At 46.4% G+C, this 22,455-nt stretch overlaps 1 protein-coding gene across 1 annotated transcript in view; it reads right to left on the bottom strand.

The window, feature by feature from the left end:
- COL4A6 (collagen type IV alpha 6 chain) overlaps positions 1-22,455 on the bottom strand; it is a 169,685-nt gene that overhangs the window by 23,955 nt on the left and 123,275 nt on the right. Inside the window, exons 21-31 of the mRNA XM_078875979.1 lie at positions 21,106-21,198; positions 19,784-19,953; positions 19,013-19,085; positions 15,897-16,003; positions 15,140-15,323; positions 13,134-13,205; positions 11,968-12,075; positions 9,656-9,877; positions 8,752-8,913; positions 2,680-2,850; positions 894-1,037 (exon numbers count right to left, since the gene is read on the bottom strand). Coding sequence (XP_078732105.1) covers positions 894-1,037; positions 2,680-2,850; positions 8,752-8,913; positions 9,656-9,877; positions 11,968-12,075; positions 13,134-13,205; positions 15,140-15,323; positions 15,897-16,003; positions 19,013-19,085; positions 19,784-19,953; positions 21,106-21,198 — 1,506 coding nt within the window. The remainder of the gene's footprint in view (positions 1-893; positions 1,038-2,679; positions 2,851-8,751; positions 8,914-9,655; positions 9,878-11,967; positions 12,076-13,133; positions 13,206-15,139; positions 15,324-15,896; positions 16,004-19,012; positions 19,086-19,783; positions 19,954-21,105; positions 21,199-22,455) is intronic.

Here is a 22,455-nt window from a genome sequence, read left to right as displayed (position 1 = left end):
CTGGCAACAAAACTGACACTTTTTTTACAAGGAGTCATGTTTGCATTGACCACAATACCTGCGGTCGGAATGCAAACAAAAAACACAACTCTGATAATGTATGCACTGTCCTTGAAATTGATTGATCCACACTCGAGACAACTTTTCTTAGAGCCTAGTCTCACATGGTGTTGGACCAGATGACGCGTCATCAGGTATTGTGGCCAATGCAAACATGACTCTTTGTAAAAAAGGTGTCAGTTTTGTTGCCAGATAAAAGGGTAAAAAAACAATTATTTAATATCGTGTTTATTTACTCTTGCTGCCCGTGGCCGTCTGCTGGCCGAGTCGAAACGTATCTGTGTAGCTCAATGGGTAATTTACTCGGAGAATAAAATTCAGATTCTGATTCTGGTGACAAAAAACCACAGCGAGAAGGGGGAATTATGCTGGCAATTCTTTCTGGGCCTTAATACTCATGGGCGGGAGACATTCTATCATTCGCCGGGTGATAGGGTTGCACGCATCTGAGGTGCACAGGAAACCGAGACCTATAATGGGAAGAAGAATTTCTCACGATACCTGTAGAGGAGAGATCCACGTGTAAACGCTATGTCTGGAGCGGTGTATTATTTACGCACCTTACAACAAAACATGCAGGACTTCTAATGTACAGCGAAGAGTGATAGATTTCTCAGTACAGCTATTTAAAAAAGAGGATGATCCTGGACAAAAAAACCTAGGACAGGTCGAAACCCCTCTGGGTCCAACAGTCAAGCAAAAAAAAATCGAAGTGATTTGACGGTCAAACGAGCATTGAGGCAGCATGATCATCTCCCGGTTAGAGTCCTGACGGCAGTCGTGCTCACTCTACATTCCTACAACGTCTATCCGGAGGACAAACAGGAGCTCACCTTTTTGTCCACTGGGGCCAAAGGGACCTTTTCCGCCCCGGAATCCTGGTGGGCCGGGCTGCCCTTTTACCCCGTGGTATCCTGGGGAACCCTTCTGTCCAGGCATCCCAGGAAAGCCATCCACACCAGGGCTACCCTGTGCACCTGATCAACACAGACACAGAGAGACACAAGCAGGCGGGTGTGGATGAAATGTTGCAAACCATACACAACGAATGCATTTCGGAAGCAGGACATTTTTTTGTCGTCTCAAGTGTAATGTTGAATTGCGTTTGTGCAATGTTTTTGACTTCCTCTGTCACGTGGTTGTTTTTGCTCACGTTTCTATTCGCTTCATTGCTGCACTTACATTTTTTTCATGTGTGTATGTTGAACTTCTTTCGCACACCGTAACATAGCCAACCGTGCTAATCGGAGGTGCAGGGGAAGGACAGCAAACTGAACACTAAAAGCAGTGCTAAAGATATGACTTTTCAACCGAGATTTATGCTACTGCTTTTGTCATTTTGGTGATCCAGGTCACTCCTGCAAATGAGACTGTATCCTGGTCCCCTGAGTTCTCACCCTGGTTACGTAAATAAACTGGACTTGACCTCCCTGCGGGGATCACAGCAGAAGCGTAAACTTGCGCGTGTATTTCATACCGTCCGTACGCTTGCCCAAGTGCCTTTAGCATGATACACTTCATTCGTAGTTTTGTAGTACGTCCATGAGACTGTGTCATAATGAATCGATTGACTGATCAAATTTGAATTGTACAGTAACGACACACGCGCATTGTCCTGTGCATTTGTAAATTATTAAAATGTTTGTGCATACGGATTGTATGCAAATTATATTCTAAACATTACACTTCAAAACTCACTATGCAAAAAATCATGGGTATTGAATAGTGAATATACTGTGGTTCCATTTCCCACCTAATATATCTTTAGTTTGTTCATCCATCAACTTATTGGCCTTCTGATGAATGTCATGGAAGGCCAGTTGAGAGAGTCTATGGTAGCATCCCAGTAAACATTGAACGTTAGGCTAACGTTAGGCCAACGTTATCCAACCGCACGCCAAAATTGTGCCAACGAAAGTTTCCTGGGATGGTACTTTGAGGGAGATTATTGACCCCACTAGGCGATTTAATGAATTTATTGAGACACGTTTGTTTTAAATTATGTGACTGCAGGAATTACTCTATTCCACTGCAACACCGGGAGACCGAATCAATTAGGACCTCTGGATTTCAAATATAAACTACTATTTTTTATTTGACTAGGTAAGGCCCACGAAGCTACATAGGTCTTTTTCAAGAGTGACCTGGCCACAAATGATAGCTCAACCAAGTGGCTTTTCACGTGGAAATTTATAGCAGTCAAATACTCTAAACGCATGTTTCTAGTGTGTCAACTATCAAATAACCTCTATAGATACAATGAACATTAACATCAGTACCGGATTATCCTAGTAGTAAAAGTAGCAAATGCCACGGGCTCCGCACTTTTAAGGGCCCCGCGCAAAATGTTTTCAAGCTGTCAATTCCAGTTCAGTGATTCTGCACTTGGCTCTATTACTATAGTATTATACTGCCTTCAACTTTATTGAACGACTGGGTGTTTAAGATTAGCGATTTGTCATATTATCTGGCTTTATAGCAAATGAAAAAAAAACAATTTCTTTAAGATGCAAGTTAACAATTTGTGTTTTAATATTTACGTGTTTTTTTTTTTTAGAGCCCCTTTATAACATATGCTACAGGCCCCGCACTAGCTTAATCCGGCACTGATTAACATACCTTTCACACTAGAAGATCCAGGAACACCATTTAACCCAGGACTCCCTGGAGGGCCAGGAAAGCCCTTGGACCCTGGTTGGCCCGCAAACCCAGGTGGCCCTGGCAAACCCTTCATCCCGAAGGGGCCTGGGATGCCACTGTCTCCAGGAGAGCCCTTCAGACCAGGCCTGCCTGCAGGCCACAGGGTTAGAGGTTAGAACACAGCATGGAAATATATTGCATGGCAACTGTGAGTTTAACCAAAGGTTCATCTGATATGATACCACCAAATCAAACGAATTATTGTTTACAAACCCTTTGTCAATCTACCGCTGGTAGAAGGCATCCCCCCCCCATGCCAAGTCGGTCATGGGGCTCTGTCCGCCAATACCTTACCATCTTCTTGGTTCTTTCGGTAAAGTCACGTAGAAGGGGAATAATAAAATAATAAAAATAAAACATAAGAAAATACAATTCTCACGACGTTTCGGCCACAACGCAAGACGCTGTCTTTCCGACAGACCTGTTCCTCACCTGAGGACGGCTGCTTGCGTTGTGGCCGAAACGTCGTGAGAATTGTATTTTATCATGTTAAATGTTTATTATTTTATTATTTCCCTTCTACGTGACTTTACCGAAAGAACCAAGAAGATGAATCCCTGCAGTTACGAAAGCTTTAAATCGAAATACTTTACCACGCCGATCAATGTGAGTTGGCAAAGGGGGGGGGAGAGATCCATGAGCAGTTCACATATCTCTAGATTTGAAGCTTTCGTGACTGCAAGGAATCATATTCGTAGGTTTTTTCGGTAAAGTCACGTAGGTAAAACATCAAAATTAATAAAAGCTGGCTGTGACGGTCCCACCTGATGACGGAGACTTGTTTTGCCTCCGAAACGTCGTGATTTTTGTTTTTATTTTATTTTATTTTCATTAATTTTGATGTTTTACCTACGTGACTTTACCGAAAAAACCTAAGAATATAAAGTTCACATATCCCTTGTGACTGATGTTAGCCGTGGCTAGGAATCGGACTCAGCATGCCAGGGTTCAGAGTGGAATATGCCAACCGTACCACAACTGCTTCAACCCAAATTAATTATGAAAAATTCGATCCTTGGCTGGATGTACAGCCAATACTCCAAATTGAGATTTTTTTGTTCAAAACATTAAAGCCGGTGGAAAATTGGTAACAATGTATTGTCTTCCTCGTGTTAAGTATGATAACATATTCCGAATAATTGTAATATTTCTCATTTCATTAAATCATATTCTGTACATTAATCTATTGCACTACATAAAGCATGTCGTATAAACAATGTAATAGTTCTATAATTAACGTTAGCAAAAACATTCTTAAATCAATATACCTTTCTATGCAATTCTATTCATCCATATGATCAAAGCAAAATGCATTTCGAGATAGGGCACCACATGTACTGCAATTTAGCTTGTGCAGTGGATGAGAAACGTACAAATTCACTTGCAATTTTAATGTTACGGTCGTGCTTTGCTAAATTTAGGAAAATCCTACCGTGTCACAAAGACAAAGATTCCCCTTTAAGCCTTAGCAGACTGTAGGGGCAAGTGCTGTTAGCGAGCACCTATGAAGACCGGCATGGCACACGAGGGGGTGGGTGGCCAACACCACACCCGACCGCATTTGTCTCCCCAGTGTGGATGTTTACACAGCACACCAGGTACTAATTTATAGCTGAGTTGACCTAGGGGAGGCCCAGGACCAGGTCAGATAATCGTCAGTGGTGTTGGCCGCAAGTGAGAATCGAACTCGGGTCGCCGGGTTCGTAGTGCAGCGCGCTAACCGCTGCCCCACCGCTCCCCCTACCGTGTCACACACAGACACACACACTCACCAAAACTTAGGCCGGCATACATGTTAACTGGTCAATGCGAATTACACGTGACGTGCACCCTGCACCCCGACCATAACGAGCGCGTGGCCATTCGGCATTGTAGGAATGCCCACGTGCTCACGTTGGCGGTGGTGAGTTAAGGAGAGAGCCGTCGAGACAAGGAGACGGTGGAGTGAGGACACGGACAGATCGTGCATTACAAGTCGCAGTCTAGGCCCCCCCCCGTGAGCGATCCCGTTTAGTGATCCCCTTCGCAAGAGCAATCTCTGTGGATTTAACAACGGGACCACGTCGGAGGCGCGCCGCTCACGTCGCGCCTCGCATGCACGTCGGGCGATCGCCACGTCGCACGTGCAATGCTCTCGGCCTTATCAGAATCTTAATTTAGAATGGAGGAGGAAGCCGATGAGCTCCGAAGCGCTTTTTCGCAGATGTAAAGTATGGGCGGGTCAGCAAGTCAATCCAGACCACCAGCTCAAGAGCTGAACGTGTGGCCGCATTTGTTGCTCGGACGACACCAGATGCCGCTGGGCTTAATCTCCAGTTTAACGTCGTCGAAACAAGAATCGTCAACATTTAAGTTGCCCTTCAATGTTCCTCCGGTTTTGAAGACAGATCAAAGCAGTTGGCACATTCGGCCATGACGTGACGGCTTGATTTGAATTACTGCCGGGTGGCAGAGGGTTATAATTGAGAAATTGACAATGTACCTACACGGTCTATAACCCCGAAAAAACGAATAATGAAGAACCTTGGTCGTGGAAGTCTACGTATAACATTGAGAGCATTGTACGTGAAATGTGTTGATCACATGATGCTCGGCACGACGGATCTCAAGCCTTTGTGAGCAACGCACCTCTTTGCGTGCTGTTAAATCTATTTGTTTCCGGCCTGTTGTCGGGGGGTTTCTCTTGCGTAACAATAAAGTGTCGGATTTCATCAAATCTCTGTTTTCCTGGCTCCAATCGCGATGCCAAAGAAAACAATCAAACGTGTTTGGTTGGGCAAATTGGGCAGCGCAGGAGCATTTAATCGCTTACACTTGGCCACGAGAAAATTGCACAAAGCCGATTGGTCTTAGGGGCGAGTGTAACCTGCCAAGCGAGACACAAAGCGTATCAAATGCACTTGGCCCTTCGTGCATGTGGCAAAACAAAACAAAACCCATCAGCAGTTCCGGAAGAAGTGCATTGTGGTTCTCTTGTCTTAGGCCACTGTCCAATTGAGTCGAGCAGATGTGCAACAGGGAGCAGTCCGTGCATCGTGCACGTCGACGTCAAATGCAACAATCCAGACTCGTGGGCACTCCGAGATGTGCATTTTGTCTTTGTCTTGTTCAACCACAAAAGCAGGTTAATGCATTGCAGTTAGGATAAGATTTGAAAGCTTAGGTGTAATAACAAAACGAGACCTTGCGATCTGCGTAAGCGCGATCGAGTCAGCGTGCGCGACAGCCAGGGGAGGTGATGTGAGCAAAACGGGTTAACTGGCGAGCAAGTTGGTCACTTTGCAGGGATTAAAAAAATAAATGCAGAAAATATTGTCCTGCAGGAATAAGGGATTGTAGGCCGTGACCAAGATAGTGCACCCGCGTGTTAAACAAGATTGGTAAGAGAAGAATCGGTCATTTCCAAGCACACTATCACGTCACTCGCTATGCATTTTACCATTCCGGTTTACGCGAGCCTGATTTGGCATCGGTGTTGGACTAAGTCCGCCAGTGAACAAAAGAGCCCTTGTGTGTTTTCTAATTGATCAGAATGATTGTGCCCTCAAGATACGATGGCATGGTCGATTAATGTCACAGCTCACCTTGGCAACCTGAACGGAGATACAGGATGGACACAGAACAGGAGATGGTCGGAATGGATGGAGACGCGCACACACACGCACGCATGTGAAATGGGAGACACAACAAAATGGCACAGACTCGCATGTTTATGGACGCTGAGCAACATTTGTTTAAACAAAGCACCTGCATTTCAAACGCACCTGCCCTCAAACTCTGTGCATGATCGCGCACGAATTGCACATCGTGGGTGATGTACGTACAAAACAAGGATCTCCCGTATGACCGGAACAGACTTTTGGGGCGAGTGCTGTTAGCGAGCACCTATGAAGGCCAGCACGGCACACGAGGGGGTGGGTGGCCAGCACCACGCCTGATCGCCTTTGTCTCCCCAGTAGCGATGTTTACACACCGCACCAGGTACTCTTTTCAGGCTGAGTTGATCTAGGGGAGGTCCGGAACCAGTTCAAATAATCGTCACTGGTGATGGCCGGGTGCGTAGCGAAGTGGGTGGCCGTACAAGCACGAACGCACAAACCCACAAGAACTAACAATGCAGTTGTGGCGTTAACTACCATATAACACGGGACTCAGACTTAATGATCATCCCTCTCGACAGTACATGCATGCTGCGTACATAGAAAAAAAGAAATCCAAGGGTAGCCTTGCGATGGTTTGTTCACGACAAAATTCGTATCGTAAACACAACGTAGAATTAGCAGTGCCGTTAAACCCCCGGCACATTTAGGGGAAATCAAACGAATGCATTCTAAATATCGATTTAAAGCTTTCGTGACTGCAGGGATTCATCTTCTTGGTGCTTTCGGTAAAGTCACATAGAATGGAAATAATAAAATAATAAAAATGAAGGTGAAGAACAGGTCTGTCGGGAAGACAGCGTCTTCTCGACAGACCTGTTCTTCACCTGAGGACGGCTGCTTGTGTTGTGGCCGAAACGTCGTGAGAATTATTGAATTATGTTTTATTTGTATTATTTTATTATTTCCATTCTACGTGATTTACCGAAAGAACCAAGAAAAATGCATTCTAATGGACAAAAATATAACGCGGGCGGTGGCGTGGCTATGCACGTGGTCTATAATCCAGCACCGAGGAGGCAAGCGTTGGTGGATCACAGACATTTCGTGAAAATTCCTTCCTATGGGGGTGTCGAGTAAGTCCCATACCCTGGCCCGCCAGGAGAAAGCAGGACAGCAAAGTGGAGGCTAATATCAGCTGTCCATTCTGGCTTCTTATCACGTGTATAAACAACCATTACATTAGCTGACTACATCTTAATCTACATAGAGGTCTGCAGAGCTTGGATAACTGTTGGTGCAGGCTCACCGCCTGGCTACCTTCCAGCCTGCCTGAGATGCAATTTGCCTGGACAACGCCATATAAACAACGTTTTAACATAAACTATCTTAATAATATTTGATTTAAAGCTTTCGTGACTGCAGGGATTCATATTCTTGGTTCTTTTGGTAAAGTCACGTAGAAGGGAAATAATAAAATAATTCAAATATAAAACAGTAAAAAATTATCACGATGTTTCGACTGCAACACAAGCAAATCATCATCAGGTGATGATGATTGCTTGTGTTACAGTCATCATCAGGTGATGATGATTGATTGTATTGCAGTCGAAACGTCGTGATCATTTTTATTGTTTGATATTTATATTATTTTATTATTTCCCTTCTACGTGACTTTACCGAAAGAACCAAGAATATGAATCCCTGCAGTCGCGAAAGCTTTAAATAAAAAAATATTAAGATAGTTTATGTTAAAACGTTGTTTATTTTTAAATGTACACTTTATCACAACTTTTATCTAATTATGGAATTGTGCTATTTGCACAATTAGCGTCCGTTTCAGACCTCTCGCACAGCAGTGCATTGCCCCATGCTAGAGAACGGCCCGCAGAATCGGACGTCACAGGACTTATTCTACACGAGAGGACACAGGCGGTCAAAACAATATTATCGTTATTTCTTCACGTTGACATTTTGTCAGACTGAGTGGAAAAGAAGACACATTTTGTGATTACTTTTGTGTGTGTGTGTGCGCTGTCTTTAGTCACAAGGCTAAGCCAAACACCTCACTATGCTTGTACAACTGTATAAATAATGGGCGGCTGCATCCCAAATTTGTACCCAGGATCTCAGCAGTGCCAGCTCAGTGCTCAGGTTCAGGTTGTATAAATCAAACTCGAGTGGAAATTTCCCTTAATTTTCTCCTATCTAAATAAATCTAAATTCGGGGAGGGAAATGTCTGCTTAAGTTACGCTACGTAACTCAGCCCCGTCCCTTCAGCCACCCAGCCACCTCGAGGTTACAATTCAAGTCGCGCGAAAAAGATGCACAAGCGGCCAGAGGTACGGCACAGAGAGTGCCAGGTGAACTCGCGAGGGAACGCCACGTCACCTGCTCTTCCAGGTGGGCCAAGCGGACCAGGGGGCCCAGGCGGCCCTGAAAATCCGTCACCCCCGGCAATGCCGGGGGGTCCGGGGCTCCCGGGGAAGCCTGGCTGCCCATCTTTGCCTCGTTCTCCCTTGAATCCGTTACCGCCGGGGCGGCCGTCCCCTCCTGAGTAAGGGAACCGCGAGGGGCGGCGGGGGAACACACACACACGCCGGTGGCGGTGGGGATTTGGACGAAACGCACGCGACGCCAACGGTGCATGCGGCAGGCTGTCAATCGAAGGAAATCGGTGCGTGCCACCTGCCGTCGAGGTGCGGTTTCGGAAACAGGGTCGTGAGAAAAAAAAAAAGGTGGAGAACAAAAAAGTGAAAAGTGTACCAAGGAACGCGGAGAGACGCATGCCAGGGATTACGCTGAGAGGCAGACGGAGGAACGCACGGATCAGGGAAACATGCGGAGGCGAAGGACATTGTCCACACCACACTTGGGCAGAACGCACGCCGCCGCGACAGACGAAGGGTCAAGGGTCACGATGGAGTGGCGGCCGAAGAATGGAAAGTGTTCGAGACGGTCATCCCACGCAGGAGATGGAGCAATGAAATCAGTTGAAGGTGCTGGGTGGAACGTTGCATCGGAGGATCGCGATGGTGATGTGAAGTGCACCGTACACGTAACGATTGTTTGCGGTTTGAAGTTGACTTCGTTGAAGCAAGCGAGAACACACATGGGCAGCACGAGCCTCATTTGTCAAGAGTGACTTGGCACACCAAAATGACAAAAGCAATGAGGTGAAACAAAGGAGAGCGATGAAGCGAATAGAAATACGAGCAAAAATAAAGACATTAATTTAAGTAATAAGAACGTGGGAATTCGTGAAGAGCAAATGTGACGCCGCTGGTCTTCTCACCTGGCATGCCGGGCCGGCCTGGCGTGCCCCTCTCTCCCTTGATTCCCAAAAATCCCGGTCTCCCCGGATCCCCGGGTTCTCCGGGAGTGGCGAACAGAACGTCGCCTCTCTCGCCCTTTGCTCCGTGGACTCCGGGCAATCCAGGTTTCCCCGGCAGGCCGGGCTGTCCCGAGAAACCCGGAGAACCGGGTACTCCTGAGTCGCCCCGCTCACCTTGTTGGCCTAAGTGTGACGGTTGGGAAGGAGTGAATGTATTGCAATGTTATTAGAAATTGTTGTTGACGGTGGTGATTGTGATGTTCGTGGAAGCTATGCAGCTCTTCGTGATGGTCATGAGCGTGATAATGGTGACAGTGGTGCTGCTACTGATGATAGTGGAACAAACTCTATACCCTGGTTAGGATTTCAATTCATGGCCTCAGAATTGTGAGCTCTGCTTCCCAATCAATCGAGCTGTCTTATGTGCACGCACACAGTAACGTAAAGCAGGGTCCTGCTCAAGCTGTCCACAGTAGAGGGCAATGTTGAAAAGTTGAATCCAAATTTTTTTGTAGCATCGTGATGTTTGGCCAATACCATTTACATTTTGCGTGTTTTTTAATAGCTTTGGGAGATAAATAGACAACCTCGAAAAATCTCATTGAGAACAGGGGGAGAACATACAAGAGGGAATCGAACCCAGGCCCTTCTTGCCGTTACCATATTCTCCAGACTCTAATATGCATATGATTTCCTTATATTTTTTATTAAGAGTGTATATGTGGCTGTGACCAGATTTGTATTGATGCTGGGCAAAAGTTTTGAGTGCATGTTACTTTCCAGAGCATCTTGCAATCCAGGTCATATGTTATTTTTCGATTTAAAGCTTTCGTGACTGCAGGGATTCATCTTCTTGGTTCTTTCGGTAAAGTCACGTAGAAGGGAAGTAATAAAATAATAAAAATAAAACATAATAAAACAATTCTCACGACGTTTCGGCCACAACGCAAGCAGCCGTCCTCAGGCGAAGAATGAGACATTATCAAGCTAGGAGCTTATATAGGTGTAGCGAGGAGGAGCGCCTTAACAAAAGAATGTGCATATGAAGAGGAATGCTATGCCTCTTCATTGGTATGCTAAAATTCCTCTTCATATGCACATTCTTTTGTTAAGGCGCTCCTCCTCGCTACACCTATATAAGCTCCTAGCTTGATAATGTCTCATTCTTCGCCTGAGGACGGCTGCTTGCGTTGTGGCCGAAACGTCGTGAGAATTGTTTTATTATGTTTTATTTTTATTATTTTATTACTTCCCTTCTACGTGACTTTACCGAAAGAACCAAGAAGACATATGTTATTTATTATAATAATTTTCGTGAATACATTATGCTAATTGGAACATACACACCATTGTCAATGCAGCAGCAGCATGACCAAGCAATCCGTTACATGCAAGTGAAGCACGTTACATCGACCGAGTCGCATTTTCTGTTGATAAATGGCAGCTCATAAAATTCCACAACTCAGTTTAACAGAAAACTGTTTAAAGTAGGGGTAGAAAGGGCATAGAAAGGAGTGGAGAATGGCATATGATTTATTTTTAATTCAACGCTTGGACTTTACAGCTAAACATTCTCCTGCTGATCACGCAACTTTAAATTTTTTGTTACTTTTGTTTTCTGATTTTTCCCCTCCGAGATCATATTTCAATTGTGCTCACAGCACCATTGGCAAGCGGTGAGAGTATTTTTTTTAAATTACAAACTCGCAGAGAGCATCGAGCTCACACTGGCTACTGGGGGCCCACTTGAAGCGACTTTGCAAGTTAGCTCCGTGACACTGTCACCTTCCAGAGCTGTTTTATAACACAGGGTGGTGCACTGACAGCTGCAAGGGTTCCAAGTGGAGGCTTTCTTATCCCATGACAGTATCGGGGAAAAGAGTAAAATGGCATAATATGTGAGCAACAAAACGAGAAACTAAAACTTTTATTTCACCAGGTAAGGCCCACTGAGCTTATCATAGCTTTCTTTCAGAAGCGACCGGGCCACAGATGATCGCTCAGCGAGGTGGCTTATCGCGTAGAAATGTATAGCAGCCAAATACACTGAACGCGTGGTGTTAATGCTAAACGTGGAGGGAAAAACCGGAGGACCCAGAGAAAAATCCACGCTACCACGGGAAGAACATGCAAACTCCAAATATATAGCAGGTGTCAGGGTTGGGGATCGAACCCAGGCGAGATAGTAAACATCTGACTACCGTGGCACCCAACAAGACTCGAGTGCGGGCAGGTGGGGTACACGTAAGGAGGAGTGCGGTGCGCTGTCATACCTGGCGAACCAGGGGACGTAACCCAGCCTGGGTCACCAGGCTGTCCCTTCGGCCCGGTAAATCCAGGCTGCCCGGGAACTCCTGGGAAACCAGACTCCCCCTTCGGGCCTGGTACAAAAAATGAAAAAATACAATGACAGTTTGGATTTATAAAGCATCTAAATGCAAGCGCGTATGAATACTCTTTACAGATAGGGAGGGAAGCATTCACATGGCCAGTCTGTGTGCTGTGAAGAAAGGTCATTGCTCGAAACGTCACCTGTTACATACTTTAAATGTTTAAAGTACGTGTTTTGACAAATGTGTTGAGCTGCTTGTTGTTGTTGTTGTCTGTGCTTGCGCACCATTAACAACGCAGCAGCATCGCGCCTCAGATTAGCACGGTTGGCTACGTGCGGTGTGAAACAAGTTCAACATACATACACACATAATCTGTTACATTTTGAGAATGAAAGGATAGTAGGCTTGCCACCTCTGGCACAAAACAACTGGGACATATCCTGTAAAGGTGAATACCTCACAATTATGGAAGCAGAGAAAACTACACATGAGGACGATGTTGGGAAAACCAGGAACGGTGGCAACTATTAGGGGTGAATCAGGATTTTTTAGAGCATACCTTGTTCACCCATCACACACTGCAGGTCACAACAACACCCACCCAACCACCCAGCCACCCACCCACCCAGCCACCCAACCAGCCACCCAGCCACCCACCCAGCCACCCAGCCACCAACCCAGCCACCCACACACCCACCCACCCACCCAGCCACCCACTCACCCAGCCACCCACCCAGCCACCCACCCACCCAACCACCCACCCAGCCACCCACACAACCACCCACCCACCCAGCCACCCACCCAACCACCCACCCAGCCACCCACCCACTCACCCACCCAGCCACCCACCCACCCACCACACTGCAGGTCACGACTCTTTTCTTTCCGTTTCGCCCCAACGCACCACTTCATTTTGCAATTCTCTCCGCCGTCTCTTCGCCCCCCCCCGCCCCAAGCCCTTGCAATAATAACCTCGCTCAATTCAACCAAACGCGTAAACTCTTTGTAAGGAACCACTTTGATTGTGCCGTTTGCTGCTGCTGCTACTGCTGCTGGCCCTTTTGCTTGATGTTTGTTGTGGGTCGGCCTCTTCAGGCCGTGCGTACCTGGACCTCCTGGAAGTCCCGGGGGGCCTGAGCTCCCGGCCGGTCCAGGAATCACACACGGCAGGACATCGCCTGCGCATATTAAAAAGGAGAAAGCCACGACATCTCAACTTCGTATTCGCGACAACGCGAGCAACGCACGACCTCCCCTGGCTTCGTTCGCGAAGTACGGGGGTGGGCCAGATGTCTTGTGACACCCCCATTTCATTCTCTAAAACTGAACATCTTCGAAGTAAGGTTAATTTAAAACAGAAATTAATATGCAAAGGGAAACAATGTTAGGGGTTAATTAATTTGTTGGTCACAAGACATCTGGATCAGCGAGTATAGTTAACTACAGATGACCCCCGCACCTACGACGGCCGCGAGTGGAGCAGTCGTAAGTCGAATCCTCATCTCCCATAGGGCGCCATGTTATATATTGGGGTTCCGTTCCTGGAAACCCATTACGTACCGTAAAAATACCAAAATTGACTATGAAAACAAATGAAAATAACCCTAACAAACATTTTTTGTAACTCAACATAATGCTTACCAACATTTACTAAGTAAAAACAAACACTTACATTTTTAAATCTTTAAGTACTTGTCTGCGTGTGCATCAAATTTCCTCTTCTCGGACATAGCAAAAGGCGATTTTTTTCATTTGAATTTTTTTTTTACAAAAAAATTCATGAGCGTTGAGAAAGAGACGCTGCTGCATTCGCTCTCGCCGCAGCTGCAGACTGTCGGGCTACACTCGGCATACGCACACGGCGGAAAAGTAAAGCAGCGCCATGCGGCGACTAGTCTGCGGTTGACGATGCGCAGACTCGTCGCTAATCGACTCGGCATCAGTAGCAGTCGTTAGGCGGTCGTAGATACGAGTTTAGGTCATAATTTTGGGGAATCTTAATTAATATGAGAAAGGTCGTAAAAGTGGGGGGTCGCAATTCGAGCCGTCGTAAGTCGGGGGTCACCTGTACGACCGCCTAATACATAATAATGAAAATAGTTGTTTTTTATTGATCCATTAAAATCTCACATGGCCTCGAAGCGGTTATGATGCATTGGCATGTTTGGCCAAGACATTTCTTTATGAAGTCCTTTTCATGTAAAGAGTTAACCAAAGCACCCAGAGAGGAGGAGATATCACTTGCACGGTCTGCACAGATGGGGGTTGAAAATCCACTTGCTGTACTGCCGCCACCACCCCCTTCCTGGTGACCTCACAGCCCCGTGGGTGTTGAGGGTTTACAAATCTTTGCCTCCGAGGCACGGGATTACAGGCCGCGCGTCATCACGCCCCGGGAACATATTTTGAACTTTTTCACTTTTGAGCGAAGGCCCGATGGAAGGCGGTATCCATGATGTTCCGACGGGGACTGAACCAAAACATGACTTCATATTTTCAATGAATCAGTTTTACAGGTGTCACGACATTTTGGAGGGGTGTGATGACAAAGCCAACTTAAAAGCAGGATAATCCCACAACAGGCGCCAGTACCGTATATGCACAAAAACATCATAAGCGATGAATGCCACTGCATTGGAGAGAGATAGCAGGAACATTTATTTAGTGCCTTTTGCAACAGCCCCATCGAGGAAAAGTTGCCAACACGCATTCATAAGTACCCCCTTGCCAAATACCCATGCTTTGTTCTTTTAATAATTGTGAACATTTAATTATCGTTATTATGGAGCTGGGAAGGCCCTTAATGTTCTGTGTTCTTGATCTGTGAAATAATGGCTATGTGGTCAAAGTTACTCAATTAGTTCACAATCAAACTGTCATTAGCAGCTAAACACTTGTGGGTATTGGTATTATATTATTTTATTATGTTGTATTTTTATTATTTTATTATTTTCATTCTACGTGACTTTACCGAAAGAACCAAGAAGATGAATCACTGCAGTCACGAAAACTTTAAATTGAAACTTGTGGGTACATTCTCTGCACCCTTGTTTTGGGCTGGTTTTGGTCATGGCTGTTTGTAAGTTTTATGTGCTTCTGTGCTGATGGATACCTGGCATTCCTGGAGGTCCGATAGGCCCAGGATATCCTTCTTGTCCGGGCTCTCCAGCGGGCCCTCGGGGGCCTGGAGCTCCTGGGAATCCTGGTCCAGTTGCTCCAATCGCTCCAGGCTGGCCAGGAACTCCTGGGAAGCCTGGCATTCCCTTGTCACCAACCAGGCCCTGCCCACCATCGCCCTGTCCCAACCAATAACAAGTCAAGAGTTGAAGTACATTTCCTGCTCAAACGCACACTGAGACGGGATGTTTTGACAACGTTCTATAGGCCCTGCGAATTGTCAACGCAGCATTTCACATTTCGTCATCGGCAACCCGCGTTTGGCCATTTCCTCACCAGCATTTTTAAAAATCAGCTGCCCAACTCACGTGACAATCTGAGTAACTTAGAAGGTTTTGGAGATGCCACTCTTTTCGGACCAACTGAATTGCCCTGCATCTCGAGATCGCACCACTCAACTCAAGTGGGTCATCAATGGGAACTCAAAGAGTCAAACATAATTTCCCGATCAAACGAGCATTGAGGCGGTACTTGTCTCCTGTCCTCTGGAGCCAGTGATGGAAATTCCACATTCCTATCATGGGGGCAAGTCCATTTATAGGACAACAAATTACACGCGGTCTTATTGTGAATGTGTAGACCGTATCAGCCTGAAGGAATGATCGAATTCAATTCAAGTAGATCTATGCTGCTGGCCTTTTTGGTCAAAGTTACAATCAAGGAGCGAGCAGCAGGTGTCAGCCGAGACGTACGGGACGTCCTCTTGCACCCGGCTGTCCTGGGAATCCATCTCTGCCGGGCTGGCCTGGTGCTCCTGAAGTCCCCGGGAATCCTGGATCGCCACGGTTTCCTTTTGGACCTGTGCACAACACGACAAAGAGCCCCCGTGTAGCCTTCACAGACTGTTGAGGCAAGTGCTGTTAGCGTGCACCTACGAAGGCCGGAACGGCAAATGAGGGGGTGGGTGGCCAGCACCACGGCCTGCTGCCTTTGTCTCCCCAGTGGCGATGTTTACACACCGCACCAGGTACTCATTCAAGTCGACCTAGGGGAGGCCCAGAACCAGTTCAGACAATCGTGACTGGTGTTGGCCGTGGGCAGGAATTGAGTTTGGTTCGCCGCGTTCGTAGCGCAGCGCGCTAACCGCGACGCCACCACTCCCCACGACATGGCACACACACACGCAAATACCCCCCTCTACAATGCAAGCTAGTGCATATGAACGTCAAAGGGATTTCCTACTCAAATGATAATTGTGGCGATGCTCATCTCCCGCTTACAGCCCTGAGCTAGTGTTGGAAATTCCACATGACTCTGGCAGGGGCTGAGCCTCTCCATGGCACCATCCCTGTTGATACCCCCCCCACAATGTGATACTCGCTTCGGAGGAATGATGGGCTGAGTTAATCCCCAACCAGGATGTGAACTCGCAAGCTTCCCGATCGCGAGCTGCTCGCTCTAACAAAGGAGCCACGTGGCCGGTGAGTGAATACAGCACCACCTCAACTCCACGTACCCGTGACATCACTTAAGCTACGCTTCAAACGGCCAATACATTACGTTACGTGCACGGGGAGAGCAAGTGTGAAGCTGCGTGGTGGGATTTACAACGGAGCCAACACTGCCCACAATCCGCTGCCTTCCATCTCTCTCTCTCTCTGCATATTGGAGCAGTTTGAAAAAAAAAATCAATTTCAGGACTCTCAGCAATTCTGGTTCTCAGCCAAAGAATGTTTTTATTCATCGCTCAGCATCAGCAGGATTGCGTGCGGGCAGGAACACACTTTGCAAAGTCGCTGTATCTTAATTACGTGGCAATGATTTACATGGTGGAAACGACTGCCGCATTAATATGTAATGCCGTAATGAAAGATTATATTCCTGCGGCTATGCTGTGAATGTAGTTATAAAGTGTGTGATATATGCTGTGTAATAAATAGGCTCCGAGTAACCACATAAACCGCTTTCCTCTATCAATTATGTGGGAGTCACTTTCTGAGTATTGTGGCAATTTATGCTAATCTCCTGCTTACAGCCCAGAACAGCCAGTTGTGGAAATTCCACATTCCTATGGTGGGGGAGAGTGACACTATAGGGCAACCCTTGTTGTCTTCCCCACAAGATGCAAAAAAATAATTTGTGGATTATAAGTCGTGTCCCGAAGCACAAGATTAACATGTGATGCTGGAACTGAAAAAAACAAGGTTAAATTCTAATTGAATAAAGGCAAAATATATATTTTAAAATAATGGATTCAAGTGTTCAACAGCAGACTAAAATAAATAGAATATATAAATCATGCTTTTAAATAATAAGAATAATCGTTTCTAAATATATATATATAAAATGTGGATAGCCAAATATGAAAAAATCACTCGCAAATTACTTGACTAGGAAACTAGTAACAATCACCAACCAAACTGCAACAACCTGGCAGGACCCTCTTAAAGAACGAGTCTTGAGACTCACTGGGCCTTTCCTGGGAAAAACAATCGTAGAAATAATAACAATGTCAATGGGAAATTCTTATTCTTAAGTTTTTTCGGTAAAGTCACATAGGTAAAAAATTAAAATTAAAATTAATAAAAGTAAAATAAAAATAAAATAAAAATCACGACGTTCCGGAGGCAACACAAGCCTCCGTCTTCAGGTGGAACCGTCACAGCACGATAGCTGTATCAAGTAAGAGGGAAATCCTTAGGTTTCAACTCATGATAATCTGAAACTAAGTCTGGATAAAATTGTTGAAGATTAAAATAAATCCCCCACACCTCCGATTTTTCCACCGCACCTCCGATGAGCACGCTTGACTCCGTACGGTGTGAAAGAAGTTCAACATACATACGTAAAAAAATCCAACAGCATTGTGCATTACAGAATTAACAGCGCACAAACTTCACAACAGAAGGGCATCGGCGCTGATGGAGCCCTCCAACGTGCCGCTCACGTCACTGTTGGCGGAAGGACCTCCGCTAGAAGGAGTTCTAGAGAGCCCCTCTAGAATGGATATTTGGCCTACTCTTCTAGCATGCCCTACCGCATGGGACCTGTCGATCGCCCAAACTGTGCTGAACCCATTTGTACTGCTGGGTGAAAATAAAAAAAAACATGCCCTATTGCTTTAACTGCCGGGCAGGGAGATCTTAACTATAATTTTGTTTTTAAATCCTTTATATTAAGTTCGCTTGCTTGCTTACGACCGTGCAAACCTTTCGGTCGTTTTTTAACCCACTTGCCGTGATCCAATCGAGCTGACATTTTCCACACAGACTCGTTGTGCGTGACAATTAATGTTCGTGAAATTTTTTTTCCAAAATTTTACACTTTTTAGGACAAAAATATTATATTTAATTACCAATTGCTTAATGGTGCAATGCAATCATCTGACCCATAGGTGGCAGCCATCTCAAGCCAGAGGACGAGAGGACTCTAGCCGCCACGCATATAAAGGATTTATAGTGAAAAACTTTGTTTTTACGGGTTATACTTGTTACCAGGTAAGGCCCACTGAGCTACATAGCTCTTTTTCAGAAGCGACCTGGCCACATGTGATAGCTCAACGAAGTGACTGATAATGCGGACATTTATTGCAGCCAAATACTCTAAACACATGTTTATAAATGTGGAGGACCCAGAAAAATATCCACGCGACCATGGGGAGAGAGACATACACAATCCAAACATACAGCAGGCATCAGGGTCAGAATCGAACCCACAACCTCCTGCATGCTAAGCGAGGGAGTTAACATCTCACTACCGTGGCAACCAGCAACCCCTGGGTTGCAAGTCCGGTGTGCTAATAAGGACACCATGTCCAGCCAGTGTGTTAACCATCACACGATGGCAGCATCCAAAACAGAAGACTCACCTTTCAAAGTTGGGATGTATGAGTCTCCTTTCTGTCCTTTGGGTCCTTGAATACCAAACTCTCCAGGAAAACCCTAGACGGACAAGAGAATGTGTTTACCCACCGATGATGGAGTTTTTCAGTCTTAAATTTATAAATATATCTCTATTTAAAAACTTGAAATCAGTTCATCTGTTGATTTTTGACTGTTAACTCGTTAAATTGCTTACTACTCAATGCCGACTAATGTGAACCGATTAAAATACGAATGAAAATGTTAGCGCTTCGGTTTTCACAGCCACTTGTGATCCCAGAGTGGTCAACCAAGTGTTGAATTTTGGCATAAAACTCGGGCTGGAAATGAGAAGAAATTACTGGGGGAACTCATAAATGCCACGATCCTCCCCCCCAGGATCTGGACCGTACCAACTGATTGTGAGCAAAAGGGGGGAGGCGGACGCGAGCATTAACGAATACATTCCATTTTTGCTCGTTTCTGAAGCATTTCCATTTAAAACGATAAAGCAAGATTTGATATCCATGTGAAGCATATTCGCCGACCTTTTACACAATTGTATGAATATTTTCCTCCCATGTACTGGGAGATCCAGAGCGTGACAGATGGGCAATTGCGAATGATATCTATAGATTTACGTAGCCTCTCCGCCGCTACACTTCTGGAACTAAGTCAGGTTAAAATTTTCACCCCCACGGTGTTATGGGTCGCTCCGACCCATTTCCACACCTGCATAAAACTACCACCACGTGATCTGACCCAAAACCGAGTCTCACCCGAATTCCTTGCTGGCCAGGATTGCCGGGAAGGCCGGGGTCTCCGGGTAACCCATTCTGCCCGGGATAACCTGGGTTTCCTGGTTGCCCTGGCGGACCCGCTAACCCTGGCGGTCCAGGAAATCCGGAGTCACCACCGCCACCGTTACAGGCACAGTCGCCCGGGTCTCCTGTGAGAGAGCGCAGAAGCACGGGCGCGCGATGAGAGGAGCACGCCGGGGACGAGACCAGAGCGATTGAATAAAATATGCGAATGGCAATGGCTTGGACATGCCCCGTGTCAACTTCTGGGAGGAGCGTGTAAACCGGGCGGGGGGGTGGGGGACATTCAAAGGCACGAAAGGCAGTGGACAAGAGGTGGGATAGAGGCGAGGCATCAATTCAGACGAGAACGTTTTTAAAAGACGATTCATGTGCAAGTGCATTTTGTGGCACGGGTAAATATAGTGACACGTAGATGTCGATGGTCATCTGAGCCCGGGGAAGGATGCGCAGCGAGTGTAAGATAACGGATAGGTCCATAGTTAGAGCCGAGGTGTTCAAGAATGTGAGGATTATTTAATTCATAGTCATGTAAATAATTGACGTATAAACATATCACATGACAATGTGAGGTAGAACATATGCGAACAAAAAAAATGCACGTTGACATGCATCAATTTGCATGCGAATCTATTTTTATTTGCCAGTGTGGGGAACACGGGAGAGGGAAGCGGAGTGAAAGCCAGGTAAAGAGGTGGGTACACCCACCTCGTTCCAAAACGTCTGGCCAGAGTGAGAGTGGACAAAATTCCTTCTCGGGCTCCTACTAGTGGAGCCCTGTCTGTCAGCAGTAGCGTGAGCAAGCAATTGCGGGGCTGCGCCTTTCCCTTTCATTTACTTTCATTATTTTACTATGTAAGGTCGCACTCACACAAAGTGCTTGCCACAAATGAACCACAATGCCTTGCTGCTGATCTCGCCAAGGAGCATAAAACAGTCACGCAAACTCTGGTGATCCTCGCAGCGGCTTTTGGCTAACCGTCGAACAAAGACGGTCACCACATCGCACGCTTTTAGATTCAGCGTCTGCGGCCGTCTGGAACGCTCTTCCTTCCGATATTAGGAAGCCACTGGAGCTTTGCACTTTTAATTCATCCAGATTGAAAAGTAATTTCTTTAGAAACTGCTTTTTGTGTTTTGTTTGTTGTCCTTCCCCCGCTACCTCCGATTAGCACGGTTGGCTACGTACCGCGAAAAATAAGTTCAACATATAATACATTATACAGGAAGAGTACGTATTGTATTATTATTGCGGAGGACAATGGCCTCCGATTACACACCTTGATCTCCTTTGTCACCGGCCGATCCAGGATGTCCGTGAAGCCCACTGGAGCCTGGGTCTCCAATTTGTCCGTCACCCCTATAGTTAGGGTCTGCATGATCGGCAAGCACACAAACAATAACATCACGGGGTGAGTGGCAAAACACTCCGCGGCTCGAGTCGCCGTTAACCCAAAGTTCCATTCGTCGCGACCCACCCACAGCGCGCGTCCTTTTGGACCCGACAATTTGCGCCGTACGTGCACAGCGCTCGTGTTCGATCCGCTGCCGGCAGGACGAGCTCCTCCGACGAGAAGTTGCGCGTCTTGGGAGGAGCGGGGCGGGGTCGTTTAAGGCACGCTTCCTTCACTACGCCGGACACGTCGGGTTGGTGACGGTCGTGGGAGAAAAAGCCGTTGCGGCGTAGTGCAGTACAACGATAGATTGTGACGCACTGCCCTCTGCTGACAGGGTAGCCCCGCAACAGCAGCAGCAGCCTATAGCACCCGTTTAGTGCACGGTGGTGGCCACACATCCGAGCGCTCTCCAGGCTCGCACCCGCTTAGCTTCCAAAATCTGACGAGACTGCAAGCATTCCAGACGATTTGGTCACAGGCTTAAAACAAGTTGACCCTGCATGCGCCTGGCGATGGCCAATGCACATTCCAACACAGAGAACCGATTAATTTATGTCCGTGCTACCTATGATGCATGGGGACACGCGTGTACAAACGTGCACATGCACACACAAATCTATAGAAAATTTGAGCCATCGCTCTCTCCGTAGCGTAACGTGGGACAATGTCCACACACCCAGCACTCGCTGCTGCCTCCGCAGCGGAACCACCGCCATGTCATGGCGGCGAGATGTTAACTACCTCCCCAGGCATACAGGAGGTCGTGGGTTCGACCCCGACCCTGACGCCTGTTGTATATTTGGAGTTTACATGTTCTCTCTCTCCGCGTGGCCACATGGATTTTTCTCCGGAGAGCCTCCCATTTTCTTGGTTCTTTCGGTAAAGTCACGTAGAAGGGAAGTAATATAATTCTTATTTTATTATGTTTTATTTTTATTATTTTATTACTTCCCTTCTACGTGACTTTACCGAAAGAACCAAGAAGATGAATCCCTGCAGTCACGAAAGCTTTAAATCGAAGCCTCCCATTTATTCCCTCCACATTTATAAACATGCGTTTAGAGTATTTGGTGGCTAAAATGTCCACATGATGATAAGCCACTTCATTGAGCTGTCATTTGTGGCCAGGTCGCTTCTGAAAAAGAGCTACATAGCTCAGTGGGCCTAACCTGGTAGATTTTAAATACTTTAATACAGCGGTCGGGAACCTATGGCTCGCGAGCCATATATGGC

Source organism: Lampetra fluviatilis, chromosome 43 (assembly GCF_964198595.1).
Source record: "Lampetra fluviatilis chromosome 43, kcLamFluv1.1, whole genome shotgun sequence".
Lineage (NCBI taxonomy): Eukaryota > Metazoa > Chordata > Hyperoartia > Petromyzontiformes > Petromyzontidae > Lampetra > Lampetra fluviatilis.
The sequence above is the reverse complement of the archived record's forward strand: the minus strand, read 5'-3'. Positions and strand labels throughout refer to the sequence as shown.